At 34.3% G+C, this 12,791-nt stretch overlaps 3 protein-coding genes across 3 annotated transcripts in view; 2 read left to right on the forward strand and 1 right to left on the reverse strand.

Moving 5' to 3' along the window:
* Window positions 1-232: 232 nt before the first annotated feature.
* Window positions 233-4,030, reverse strand: LOC119607292 (cell division cycle 5-like protein). Its single transcript, XM_037961162.1, has 6 exons — window positions 3,830-4,030; window positions 3,483-3,748; window positions 3,290-3,420; window positions 2,451-3,228; window positions 463-1,528; window positions 233-393 (listed from the first exon to the last, which is right to left on the reverse strand). The coding sequence occupies exons 1-6, from the start codon at window positions 3,872-3,874 to the stop codon at window positions 289-291; spliced, it is 2,391 nt and encodes a 796-aa protein (XP_037817090.1). The 5' UTR covers window positions 3,875-4,030; the 3' UTR covers window positions 233-288.
* Window positions 4,031-5,734: 1,704 nt separating this feature from the next.
* On the forward strand, window positions 5,735-11,454 carry LOC119607291 (probable serine/threonine-protein kinase DDB_G0282963). Its single transcript, XM_037961161.1, has 5 exons — window positions 5,735-5,943; window positions 6,000-6,696; window positions 6,754-7,823; window positions 9,223-11,007; window positions 11,070-11,454. Exons 1-5 carry the CDS (start codon window positions 5,887-5,889, stop codon window positions 11,412-11,414), a joined length of 3,954 nt encoding a protein of 1,317 aa, XP_037817089.1. The 5' UTR covers window positions 5,735-5,886; the 3' UTR covers window positions 11,415-11,454.
* Window positions 11,455-11,820: 366 nt separating this feature from the next.
* LOC119607293 (mitochondrial inner membrane protein OXA1L) overlaps window positions 11,821-12,791 on the forward strand; it is a 1,744-nt gene continuing 773 nt past the window's right edge. Inside the window, exons 1-2 of the mRNA XM_037961163.1 lie at window positions 11,821-12,041; window positions 12,140-12,791. The exon at window positions 12,140-12,791 is cut by the window's right edge and continues 266 nt beyond it. Coding sequence (XP_037817091.1) covers window positions 11,973-12,041; window positions 12,140-12,791 — 721 coding nt within the window. The 5' untranslated portion in view covers window positions 11,821-11,972. The remainder of the gene's footprint in view (window positions 12,042-12,139) is intronic.

Consider the following 12,791-nt stretch of genomic DNA (forward strand, 5'->3'; position numbering starts at 1 on the left):
TTTACAGACGGTGGAAAATATGAGTGATCACAGATTTTCTTTATTTTCTCAATTGGGGCTTTATTTAAGGATCTACAGACGATTTTATGTTTTTAATATAAAACTCAATTTTTGATGGAAATTTAAGTTTAAACAAATTTTCTATACTTTCTCAATTGAAGCGTTATTTAAGGACCTACAGCCTATTTTAAGGTTTTTAAAGAAAATGAAAAGGATTATTAAAATAAAACAATTTAAGATAAACATTCACATTTAAAACAGTAGTTTATTTTATTAATTTTATATTTATTAATTATTAAGTTGAAGTTCTTCTAAAGTTTCCTGTAGTTTGCCATATTTACTTTGTAATTCCTTCTCACGCTCCATTTGACGGCGCACATCCTCTTGCAAAGACTTTAACAGAAAAATATTGGTAATTAATTAGACAAAAACTGGTAGTATTTATAAAAAAACACAATTTACCTCTAAACGTCGGGGTATGGCCACTGATTCCTGTTCAGCTAAAAATTTAAATGTCGACAAAGCCAATGTGTTTTGTTCGATTTGTTCATAAGTGTCTTGAAGTTGTTTTATTAAAGCCTGAGCTCGGGCCTGATAGCCACCCGTAAGAATTTTTAGTTTCTTTTCAATTTTACCACAACGTTTGGCCTCTTTAGCCATGTGGCGACGATTCTGTTCCAAACGTCTTTCGGCGGATTCTAGGCGATCTTTTTTACTGGCCAAATTAGCGCGGGTATAACGATTTTGTGAGGGCAAATAGAGAACCTGACCGAGACATTCTTCCCATACTTGTGAATAAACATCTAAAGCTAAATCACCGTGACCCATGCCCTCCTTTACCACATCCATTTCCTCGGCTAACATTTGTTTGGCCATATCGAGTTCCTCTTTAGAGACTTCTTCATAGGGATTCGATTTAAAGTATGACTGTAATTGATCCATTTTTGCTTGTGATTGACCCGGAACTGGGTCTTTTGTAGAATCATATAAAAGCATAGTAATCATTTCATGTTTTATAAGCTCTTCGGCTTTTTGTAATTCTGTTAGATTTTGTTTATCCGTAGGAGGTCTAAGGATCTTAGTATTAACTTCTGTGGGACGTGGTAGAGAGCGTTGTATAACCTGTGAACGTTTTTCTAGTTCTCGTTTACGTTTTGCCTCCTGTTCGGCCACTATACGAGCATCAACATCTGCCTGATCTTCTACGATGGCATTGGCATCTGAACTATCCATAGGATCATCTTCATTACCCTGATCTGGCACCACAATTTCATAGTCATTACGTGGTGTTGGCAATGTGGCTAAACCTTCTCTTAGGGTATTTTTCAATTGTTTTTGATAGTTTTTGTATAGCGCTGGTGTTTCTCCTACATTTATGTTTTCCTCGGGATTAATACTCAGCTTATCGCGTACCATAGCTACAGTTTGTGAACCATCGGTACGCGGTGTTTTACCTACTGGCACTAGGGCCGATGACATGGGTGTGGCAAAACCACCGGGCGTACCATTTTCATTACCACGTTGGGTTCTGGGTTAAGAATATATTTTTTTTTTAATTTAAGTTTTTTGTTTTGTTTGATCACTGATCAGGATGACAATTTCAATGAGTTATGATAGTCCGTGTTTTGTTCGTTAATTGTCGGGTTTTTCTTTAAAAATCAATCAGTTTCTACAACAAAATTCTATTTCTCACATAAACTCCCATAAAATATGAGTGACCACAGACCTACTATTTTATGTTTTTCTTATAAAAATCGAATTTTGATGGAAAATATGGGTGATCACAGATTTTCTTTATTTTTTCAATTGGAGCTTTATTTAAGGATCTACAGTCAATTTAAAGTTTTTTATATAAAATTGATTTTTGATGTATATTTTCTCAATTGGAGCGTTATTTGAGGACCTACAGCCGATTTTAAGTTTGTCACTTAAAAATCGATTTTTTATGTAAAATACGATTGATCATAGATTTTCTTTATTATCTCAATTGGAGCTTTATTTAAGGACCTAGAGCTAAAATTTCAGATTCTTCATATAAAGATCTAGTTTCGGTAATTTCCGATTGATAACAATAGTACAACTTGATGTCTTATAGTTCAAAATAATTCATTCAATTCAATTAGTGTTACAAAATAATTTAAAAATTTCGTTGCAATTTCGTATCACACACTCTTTCTCTCCCTCTTTCTCCCTCTCTCTCTCCTCTTGTTTTTTAAACAAATCTCAATTTTTAGGCGCTTGGATCTAAGTTTTATCATCATAATATAGTGTTAATCATATTTAAAGTTTAAATTAAAAAATTATCCATTTTTGCCTACATCATATGAAGAAAATAATCTATTCCTCTTTTTTAACTTTGTTTTCAGTTAAAAGTCAATTTACAATTGTCAAATGCATGATTCAATGCAAAATATATAATAAAAAAACAAAAAAATATAAAAAGGACTTACCTAAATGGTGTAGCGATGACAGTATTCGGTGTTGCAATAGCAGAACCTTTTGGAACAGTACTTGAGAAATCTGGATCGTGTAAAGGAGTATTTAAACCACCCTTTAGTGGGGTCTCTACATGTGTTAGAGCCATAATATTTTGAGCTTCCTGCATAATGCGGTCGGTATAGGGTGCTGGGGTACGTGGTGTAGCCGTAACTTGCGGCGTAATGGAATAATCAGCCAATAAGGCATCATTTGTTTCTATGCCACTCTCAATAGCCACTTCTTTGGCCACCTCACTGGCTCGACCCAATTTAACAACTTGTTGTAATTCTTGATCGGAAATTTGTGGAGTGGGCAGCACCAGTTTAGAACGTTTACGTTCTGGTTCTAGATTTTGTAACATAGCCATAGGCATGTCATTTTCTTTGCGCTGCTTTAGCTTTTGTTTGTCTTTCTTCCGCTCACGCTCTTCTTTTTCCGAACGTAGTTCACCGTCCAAATCTTGTTGACGCATTCTATTGAAATCGGGATCATTGGGATCAATACGTTCTTCGGAAGTGTCATAGAAACCCAAGGCTGGTCTTTTTTCAAAGGGTATTTCAGCATTGTAATCAATGCCCTTAACACGTTTAGGTTTGCCACTACCTATACCAGCAGCGCGCAACTCACGTCTCTTTTGTAAAGCCGCCAAACGACGTGCTTCTTCTAATTGTTTTTCTCTAGCCTTACGTTTGGCTTTTTTACCTTGGGTATTGGCCAAACGAGCACGAGCTTCTGATAACATTTCCAACTCTAAAAGAAAAACAAATCAAAAGTCAATAAAAAATTGTTCAATTATGATAACAAACTATACCATCTTCATCCATATCCTTGGGATCTGGTCTAGCTGGTTTTGTTTCAGGATTGGGATCAATTTCTCCCGGTTTCAATTTGCGTGGATCGTCAGCGGCATCTTCGCCATCTTCTTTGCGTTGAGCTTGATCTCTGTTTATATAAAGAAACCTCTTAATTTCCAGAAACTTTACAACAACTAAATTTCAACTTACAATAGATACTCATAACGTTCCAAACATTGAGCCGCTGTCCTACCTATAATAGGGGCTATGGTACGCCACTGTGTAGGCATTAGTTTGGCCAAATGCAATAATTTCTCATCTTCTTCACGCGACCATTCGGTCTTTTTGATACTGGGATCCAACCATTCATACCAGCGGGCCTTACATTGTTTGGCACTTTTACGATGCAGCAGTGAGGCAATACGTGACCATTGATTTTTCCCATATTTCATAACAGCGGCTTTAAGGATTTCATCCTGAAATTTGCGAATTAATTTGTGGGGTGAATGAAAATCAATGTGCTTTGGTTGTTGCAATAATCTTTGTATCAAACTTACCTCGGTGTTACGCCACACACCACCCTTTATCATAATACGCGGCATTTTGTAGGGATTTTATTAATTTGTTTAATTTTAATTTAAAATATTTTTATTTTCACTTCTTTTCCAATAAAATTTCACATTTGTAAACGATTAAACTAAAATAAAACAGCACCGGCGGACAGAGCCCTGCGCCGACAAATATTAACGGCTAAATATGTCGGCGGCGGCTTAAAATCGACTGTAAGCGGGCTAAGTTTTCAACAACCTTTAGTTTTTAAATTTTCAACGATTTTAAATATAAACGGAATCCGAGAGATCAGAAAGTGGGATTTTAGAAGCAAATATATTGTTTATAACAACAAAACAGAGCAAGCTCAAAAGTTGTGTGAGAAAATTTGCAGGGATGAATAAAAAATTCTTTAAAATTCAAAACAAATCCTTTCTCCAAGTTTTACGAGGATCTGCCGATATTAACCCTATCCTCAATATAAAACATCTTGCAGAAATAGGACCTCACTTAATCCGGGCTCTACATGCTTAATTTCACGTTTCTAGGTTCATTATTATACAAAAACTTAAAATGTACCTTTTGAAGAACCAAAAAGTCCCCTTTTACAGGTTCTCACTTAATCGGGTCTCTACATGCTTTCATGTTTCTAGGTTTAATATTATAGAAAATTCAAAAAGTTCCTTTTGAAGAACGAAAAAGTACAAAAAAGTCCACTTTTATAGATTCTCAAGTGCATAATTACATGTTTCTAAGTTCTAAGTCAAAAAAGTACCAGTCAAAGTACGATTTAGTACCAATAAGTCCCATTTTATAGATTCTCATTTACTGCGGACTCTACTTGATTAATTTCATGTTTCTAGGTTAATTTTTATAGAAAACTCAAAAAGTACCTTTGTAGAACCAAAAAGTTCAGAAAAGTCCCTTAATTATTAATTTCATGTTTCGATTTCAATATCATAGAAAACTCAAAAAGTACCAGTTGGAGAATGAAAAAGTACCAAAAAATATCACTTGGTACCGGTGTTCCAAATAACACCCCATTAGCATATTTAGTATTTCTTGAATAAAATCAAATTTCCCGGTTTTGATGAGTTTTTTTTTCTTTTTTTGTATTTCGACGAGTTGTTAATTCTATAGAAAAAACTTTTACATTGTTTTTTAGAAAAAGTTCGACAAGTTAATTATATGGAAAAAGTTCAACAATTTTTTTTATAGGAAAGAATTAACTTTTTTCTATAGAAAAATTATCGGCAAGTTTTTCTATTAAAAACAGCTCGACAAGTTTTTTATATAGAAAACAGTTCAAGAAGTTTTTTTTTAAAGAAAACTGTTTGGTATTTCCTATAGAAAACGTGTCAACATGTTTATTCTGTAGAGAACAGTGCTACAAGTTTTTTCTATAGAATAAATTCGACCAGTTTTTTCTATAGAAAAAAGTTCCATAAGTTTTTTCTATATAGAAAAGTTCAACAATTTTTTTATACAAGAAAGTTCAAAAGTTTTTCTATATAAAACAGTCGGACAAATTCTTTCTATAGAAAACAGTCCGATAATTTCTTTCTATAGAAAATTAGCCGGCAAATTCTTTCTATAAAAACAGTCAGTTTTATGAATAGAAGAAAGTTCGCAAGTTTTTTCTATAGAAAACATTCCGACAAATTCTTTCTATAGTGAAAAGTTCGACAAGATTTTTTTTCTAAAGTAAAAAGTTCGAAAAATTTTTTCTATAGAAAAAAGTTCAAAATGTTATTTTTGTATAGAAATAATTCAAATTAGAAAAACTTTAAATATTCTTTATAATTCCAATTACAAACATTTCTTCACCATCTGGCAACAATTTAGTGATAACAGAGTAATCAGCTGTTAATAACATATCTCAGCTGTCAGTATAACAGTTTTCACTTTTAAGTTGAATGAAAATAAATACTACGACCAATATTTGCTTTGTTTATTAAGTTTTTAATAATAAATCTCATTAATTTAATAAATTATTAAGAAAATTATAAATGTGTAATATAACATAGAGCCTATAAGGATTAGAAACAACTTAAAACAATATAAAATGAATGATTCCTCGTTCTCAAATTATGAGAATTATTTTTGTACTTCCAGTCACCAGGTAAAAACAATATTTAAACAAGTGTGAAACTATGCAAATATTTAATCTTTTTTTAGGTGACGGAGATAAATCCTCTAACACAAAGTATAGAATATGATGATGTGCCAGCCACCATTCATTACATAAATAATGTTTCGTCAGGTGATATGGTGACAACTTTAACACAAAGTGTCTCCGGGGTGGAGCAAAGACATCAACAAAATAATGTATTTAATTTTCTGCCCAATTCACATGATGAACAGGAAAAGCTGGAGTCGCAAAGTGTTAGTAAAAGAGTCAATGCTGGTAGTGTTGTTGTAAGCAATGTTCCTGCGTCCTCAACACATTTTGGGGGCATACCTTTTGTTCAAATTCATACCACGAATGTTCAGCCTCAGCGTACTAGTTATGGTAATGTTTTTCGTAGAAATATTAGCAGACAAGAGGAAATTAAATCGGAACCCATTAAATCTGAAACTTCAGAGGCGGCTAAAGAACGTACCAATGCCACGCCAACACCGCCTAGGACAGCTAATCAAACACAAAATGAAAATAATATTGAACCCATGGATACCACTGCAAATGAGAAGCAATCTAACAGTATTACTAATAATAACATAGAAGAGAAATCTTCGGCTCTTATACAAATTTACAAATGTTCCAAGTGTCCCCTTATAAGCCTAAGAGAGACTGAACGTGATAATCATATAGCCTCACAACATAACGAGAATTGTATTAGTAAAAGTGAACAACCAAGATCAATAAATTGTCCAGGTAATTAGTAATAATTTATTTATTTATATTTCTTAAACAAACTTTAATTTTTTCAAGGCTGCAGTAATATTTTTTATCATCAAGAATCTCTACAAATTCACTTGAAATTAGATCATTTAATGAGAGAAGAAGATGTTCCAAAATTGCTTAACACTTTAATAGAATCGAAGAAGAAATCCAATGAAGATGAAAATAATGCCTCCCTGGAAACCATAAATAAAACATTAAATACAGAAACCACCAAGGAACCCATACGTAAAAGTAGAATTTATTTGAAAAATGTGGAATGCCTTAGAGAACCTAATCGACAGCCTATGGAACAAACTGATAATCAACTAACGGGAACAACTACTACTACTAATTACACTCAACAGCCCACAAAACCAACGGCACCCAAACAAAAAATCTCCATTAAAAGTGTGGATGTCTTAAGAGAGCCGGCTCTACTTAGACGGGATTACGAAATGCAAAATTCTAATATAAATAACTTTCTAAATTTCAATACAGATTTATTAAATAATACTTTGGATTTATTAGCCGGAAGCCCGTTGAATTTAGGCAATAACACCAACTCCTCTTCCTATGAATATTCACAAACTTTGGACAACTCCCTAAATAAATCCAACATAAATAATAATGACTGTTCTTTGGTAAATTCAAATACTAGCACCAATGCAGTTACAGCAGCAGCTACGGAAAAACCTAGAAGACCTAAAATTTATGTAAAAAGTGTTGAAAGTTTTAATCTAATGCCTCTTGATTCATTACATACTAACAACAATGGAGGATTTCTTAATGATCATAGCACGTCTTGTAATAATAATCAAGTCTATGATTCAACTTTAGTACATATGCCGCCACCATATATGTTTGATACAAATTCCAGTGGCAATAATTTAAATAATAATGCTAATTTTATAAGTAATCATAGTGATATGGATACGTTTCAATTTATTAACACCTCTAATGCCAACAACAACAATAACAATTATATATTAGAAAATACGTTATTTTTGGGTAATAGTGAAGAGCTTAATGTAAACGGTGAACAAATGGAAAATATTACTTTAATACCGGACGACGCCACACCTACCCCACCGTCAACGGCTGATATTAATATGATAATGGTAAGTTTATGTATGAACTTTAGGTTTTATTTTTCTTTCACAGTTCAATTCTAGTTCAGTTCTAATTCAGTTTTAGTTTAGTTCAAGTTCTGTTCTAGTTAAGTTCTAGTTCAGTTCTACTTCAGTTCTAGTTCAGTTCTAGTTCAGTTCTAGTTCAGTTCTAGTTCAGTTCTAGTTCAGTTCTAGTTCAGTTCTAGTTCAGTTCTAGTTCAGTTCTAGTTCAGTTCTAGTTCAGTTCTAGTTCAGTTCTAGTTCAGTTCTAGTTCAGTTCTAGTTCAGTTCTAGTTCAGTTCTAGTTCAGTTCTAGTTCAGTTCTAGTTCAGTTCTAGTTCAGTTCTAGTTCAGTTCTAGTTCAGTTCTAGTTCAGTTCTAGTTCAGTTCTAGTTCAGTTCTAGTTCAGTTCTAGTTCAGTTCTTGTTCAGTTCTAGTTCAGTTCTAGTTCAGTTCTAGTTCAGTTCTAGTTCAATTCTAGTTCAGTTCTAATTCAGTTTTAGTTCAGTTCTAGTTCTGTTCTATTTCAGTTCTAGTTCAGTTCTAGTTTAGTTCTAGTTTAGTTCTAGTTTAGTTCTAGTTCAGTTCTAGTTCAGTTCTAGTTCAGTTCTAGTTCAGTTCTAGTTCAGTTCTAGTTCAATTCTAGTTCAGTTCTAGTTCAGTTCTAGTTCAGTTCTAGTTCAGTTCAGTTCTAGTTCAGTTCTAGTTCAGTTCTAGTTCAGTTCTAGTTCAGTTCTAGTTCAGTTCTAGTTCAGTTCTAGTTCAGTTCTAGTTCAGTTCTAGTTCAGTTCTAGTTCAGTTCTAGTTCAGTTCTAGTTCAGTTCTAATTCAGTTCTAGTTCAGTTCTAGTTCAGTTCTAGTTCAGTTCTAGTTCAGTTCTAGTTCAGTTCTAGTTCAGTTCTAGTTCAGTTCTAGTTCAGTTCTAGTTCAGTTCTAGTTCAGTTCTAGTTCAGTTCTTGTTCAGTTCTAGTTCAGTTCTAGTTCAGTTCTAGTTCAGTTCTAGTTCAGTTCTAGTTCAGTTCTAGTTCAGTTCTAGTTCAGTTCTAGTTCAGTTCTAGTTCAGTTCTAGTTCAGTTCTAGTTCAGTTCTAGTTCAGTTCTAGTTCAGTTCTAGTTCAGTTCTAGTTCAGTTCTAGTTCAGTTCTAGTTCAGTTCTAGTTCAGTTCTAGTTCAGTTCTAGTTCAGTTCTAGTTCAGTTCTAGTTCAGTTCTAGTTCAGTTCTAGTTAAGTTCTAGTTCAGTTCTAGTTCAGTTATAGTTCAGTTCTAGTTCAGTTCTAGTTCAGTTCTAGTTCAGTTCTAGTTCAGTTCTAGTTCAGTTCTAGTTCAGTTCTAGTTCAGTTCTAGTTCAGTTCTAATTCAGTTCTAGTTCTAGTTCAGTTCTATTTCTTAATGGTGTTTTCTCTTTCAGACCAAACCCGTCTCCACAATCCAGGAACAAAGAGGAACTCTCCATCTACGTACCGTAGACGAACTGAACTTAATGAATAAAACCGAAGTACAGCATTTAATAGCGCCCAATTTGGACAATAATCATACCAATGAAGTCTTAGATAAAGTTAACTCGTCCAGTCTAAATGATATTAATCTCATTGGTGATGATTTATATGAGGACGATCACTTTAAATTTCACGATTTGGACACTCAAATGGTCAATGATTGGCCAGAAACTTATGAAGATCTGGCCGAAGATATTAATTGCATAATAGCCGATGCTTCAAATGAAAATAGTGCAGAAAATTTGGTTTATTCTATGGAGAATAATAATCAAAAGTTAGGTAGTAACAATTTTGATATTGACACTCCCCAGGTATCATTAATAACTATACGAGATATAGAAGAATTAACGGGTACCGCAAATCATACAGCAATTGAACAGCAACCAGATTTAATCGTAGAACAAATACAAGATAGTCATAATGAGATTCCAAATCAAATTGATATTGTTAGTCAGGAGGATGATTTGTTGGTGATACCAAGGGAGAATGAAAGTGTTGGTGATAGCAGTCTGAAAAGGGAATTAGTTAATGCTACTCCGGAGTCAAATGAAACTCCTGCAGCTGAAAATGTTAAGGAAACAAATGTCAACAAAGAAATTAGTAAAAATGTAACTTCGGCAAATGAATTACCACCTTTAGTGCCCGTAACAAATGCCTCAACGGAATCGACAGAATCGACAAATTTGCATAACAGTAATGTAAATCCTTTGACCAACAGCAATATACCTTTGCCACCCTTGGTACCAGTATCACCCCTGATCAAATTAAATAAAGTTGTCAACAAACAGCCAGACAAACCAACTTCACCGATGGAAAAGGGTCGCATATATGTAGCTAATAATCTCATGGAGCCACCTAAACGTCCTACGGCTGTCTCGGCCACCAGTGGCACTTCGGTAAGAGGACGACCTTTTGGTTCAAATCGCACACGTATTACTAAGTTAAAACAAACCATTGGAAGTTCAGCCGAAGATTTATTCTCCAAATGTTCCATTAAAGGTTGTGCCTTTCGCTTTAAGAAACCCGAAACTGTGGAATATCATCGCAAATGTCATGATATGTCCTCGGACAGTCCCCAGGCCATGTTGTGTCCCGAATGTAAATCAACAGAATTCAATAATTGGAATACTCTTCACACCCATCTATGGCGGGCCCATCAAATCGATATGGAACTGTACAAATGTGAACTATGCGAGTTCAAAACTCCCATTTTCTCACGTCTGGTCAATACACATGCGAAAATTCACTTTGAAGATCGCAACTATAAGTGTGAACATTGTGAAAAGGCCTTTAAAAATTCCAAACAATTAAAAAATCATCGCCGATGGCATCGTGTACAAGCGGCAACTGCAATTACCACAACAACACCACCCAAGCCAACACCAACCGAAATACATCGTTGCTCGGACTGTGGTTCCACATTTTCACAACAGAAAACTTTGCGAGAACATTGTTGCAAAAAGGGTGACTCTTCACTCAAATGTAATGTATGCGAAAAGTTAATGAGTTCCAAGTCATCGTTAAAATTACATTTGCTAACGCACAGTGATGGTGAAAAACGTTATAAATGTCAAAATTGTGATTATGCCACAAATGATCATAATGCCTTTCGACGGCATCGCATGGGTCATGAAAATCGCAAAATGTATGAATGCAACTTTTGTCCCTACAAATCGGTACAAAGTGTGGCATATCAGGTTGGTTTTAAGAAGTCGTTATATTATGAATTTATATTATAATTACACTTTTTCTTTTGCAGAAACACATCTTACAAAAACATCCCGAAAAGGCTGACACGGTCATACACAAATGTTCGGTTTGTTCATATTCCACCATCAATCGTTCTCTACTGGTCGTGCATCAGGCTAAACATGAAAAACCTAATGATGATATGGCGAAATCAAAAATTTCCGAAGAAAGTTCTGTTGCAAAGAATACAGAAAAATCTGTAACTGCTTCCTCAACATCAGATCTTCAAAAGAGTAAAATCAAAGTTAAAAGTAATTTATTTACCACAAATACCACGGAAGCGGTGGTAAATGTGAATCATAATGATTTGAATTTAGTGCAATTATATAATGTGGAAAGTGGTAGTGTTACTTAATAAATGATAAAGGTTGGGTACGTGTTTTTATACGGAAATTTAAACGGATTTTTAAACTTTGAATGTCAAAGCAGTACTCGAGATTTGCGCAATAAATACTTCCATAGTTTAGTTTTAGTAGTGGCTATAGTTGGCTCTTAAAGTTGAGGCAGTAGTCACATATGTATATTCTAGCCTGTATTCAATTATACAACGAAGTCATAAGTTTGATCGAAACTACAGACGATTCTATTGTCGAGTCTCGCATAGACTACAGTCTTTTTTCCTATTTTTTCAACAGACTTGTGTTTAGGTAGTGTATAACAATTTCAAATCCATTATAACTAACGGCAATTTTCTATCTGCAAGTCCGTTAACACTTTACAGTAATAATCAATCTGGCATCTCGATTTTCCCATCATATGTTTTCTTTTTCATTTTATTCTCTCTTCATACCCAACAACTCTCTTTAACGTGAAATGTCAAGTACGATTGCAGGAATTTTAAAAACATTGCAGTTTTCATAAATAAAAATCGTAATAAAATAAGAAAATTATAAAATAAATTAAAAGAAATAAGATGATACTACAGCGTTTACAGATATTGCGCAATGCAAATGTATTAAAACAATTAAATGCACAAAATAAAGTAAGCAAATGGACATAGAAATGGAGTAACCAAAATCAATGACATAACCTGCAAATGTTTAAGAATAAATTTTAAAATATACAATATCTATATTTTAGTTTACATCATCCGGCTTGGGAGTAGTGTCAGTTACTAGAGATTTACATGTAAGCAGTGATAGAAAATGGCAAAAGACCGCAAATCAACAATTGCCCCTAATGGCTTTAACTATGCCCAGTATGGCTGTAAGATATGCCAGTACAGAGGGAGCTGCCAAGACCGTGGTAGATTTAAGTGATATCCCAGCACCACCAGTAGCACCAGAGTCATTGGGTGAAGCAGCTAGTCAAGCTTTAAATGCTTTAGGTGAACCTACTTTTGCCTCCATAGGCTTGGGCGGTTGGTCACCAGTAGGATTGGTGGAAACTTGCATGGAATTCCTGCATGTGACTTGTGATTTACCCTGGTGGGGTGCTATTGCCATCGGCACAGCGGTAGTTCGTACCTTAATTTTCCCCTTGGTTATTATGGCTCAACGTAATGCTGCCAAAATGAACAATCATATGCCTCAAATGCAAGTTTTACAAATGAAAATGACCGAGGCACGTCAATCTGGTAATGCTATCGATTCTGCCCGTTATGCCCAGGAAATGATGATGTTTATGAAGGAAAAGGAATTGAACCCATTGAAAAACTTGATTGTTCCATTAGCTCAGGCACCTCTCTTCATTTCCTTCTTTATGAGCTTGCGTGAGATGGCAAATACACCTG

The sequence above is a fragment of the Lucilia sericata genome, unplaced genomic scaffold (assembly GCF_015586225.1).
Source record: "Lucilia sericata isolate MDLA Ls3-8-SP2 unplaced genomic scaffold, ASM1558622v1 Contig000684F_arrow, whole genome shotgun sequence".
Classification (NCBI taxonomy): domain Eukaryota; kingdom Metazoa; phylum Arthropoda; class Insecta; order Diptera; family Calliphoridae; genus Lucilia; species Lucilia sericata.

Excerpts from the sequence above, each read along its gene's own strand:
- LOC119607292 (XM_037961162.1), bottom strand. The coding sequence starts at position 3,874 with ATGCCGCGTATTATGATAAAGGGTGGTGTGTGGCGTAACACCGAG. Across the intron at positions 3,749-3,829 it reads GTGTGTGGCGTAACACCGAG|GATGAAATCCTTAAAGCCGC; the intron begins GTAAGTTTGATA and ends CGCAAATTTCAG. Across the intron at positions 394-462 it reads CCATACCCCGACGTTTAGAG|TCTTTGCAAGAGGATGTGCG; the intron begins GTAAATTGTGTT and ends TTTCTGTTAAAG.
- LOC119607291 (XM_037961161.1), top strand. The coding sequence starts at position 5,887 with ATGAATGATTCCTCGTTCTCAAATTATGAGAATTATTTTTGTACTTCC. Across the intron at positions 5,944-5,999 it reads TTTGTACTTCCAGTCACCAG|GTGACGGAGATAAATCCTCT; the intron begins GTAAAAACAATA and ends ATCTTTTTTTAG. Across the intron at positions 6,697-6,753 it reads AAGATCAATAAATTGTCCAG|GCTGCAGTAATATTTTTTAT; the intron begins GTAATTAGTAAT and ends AATTTTTTCAAG.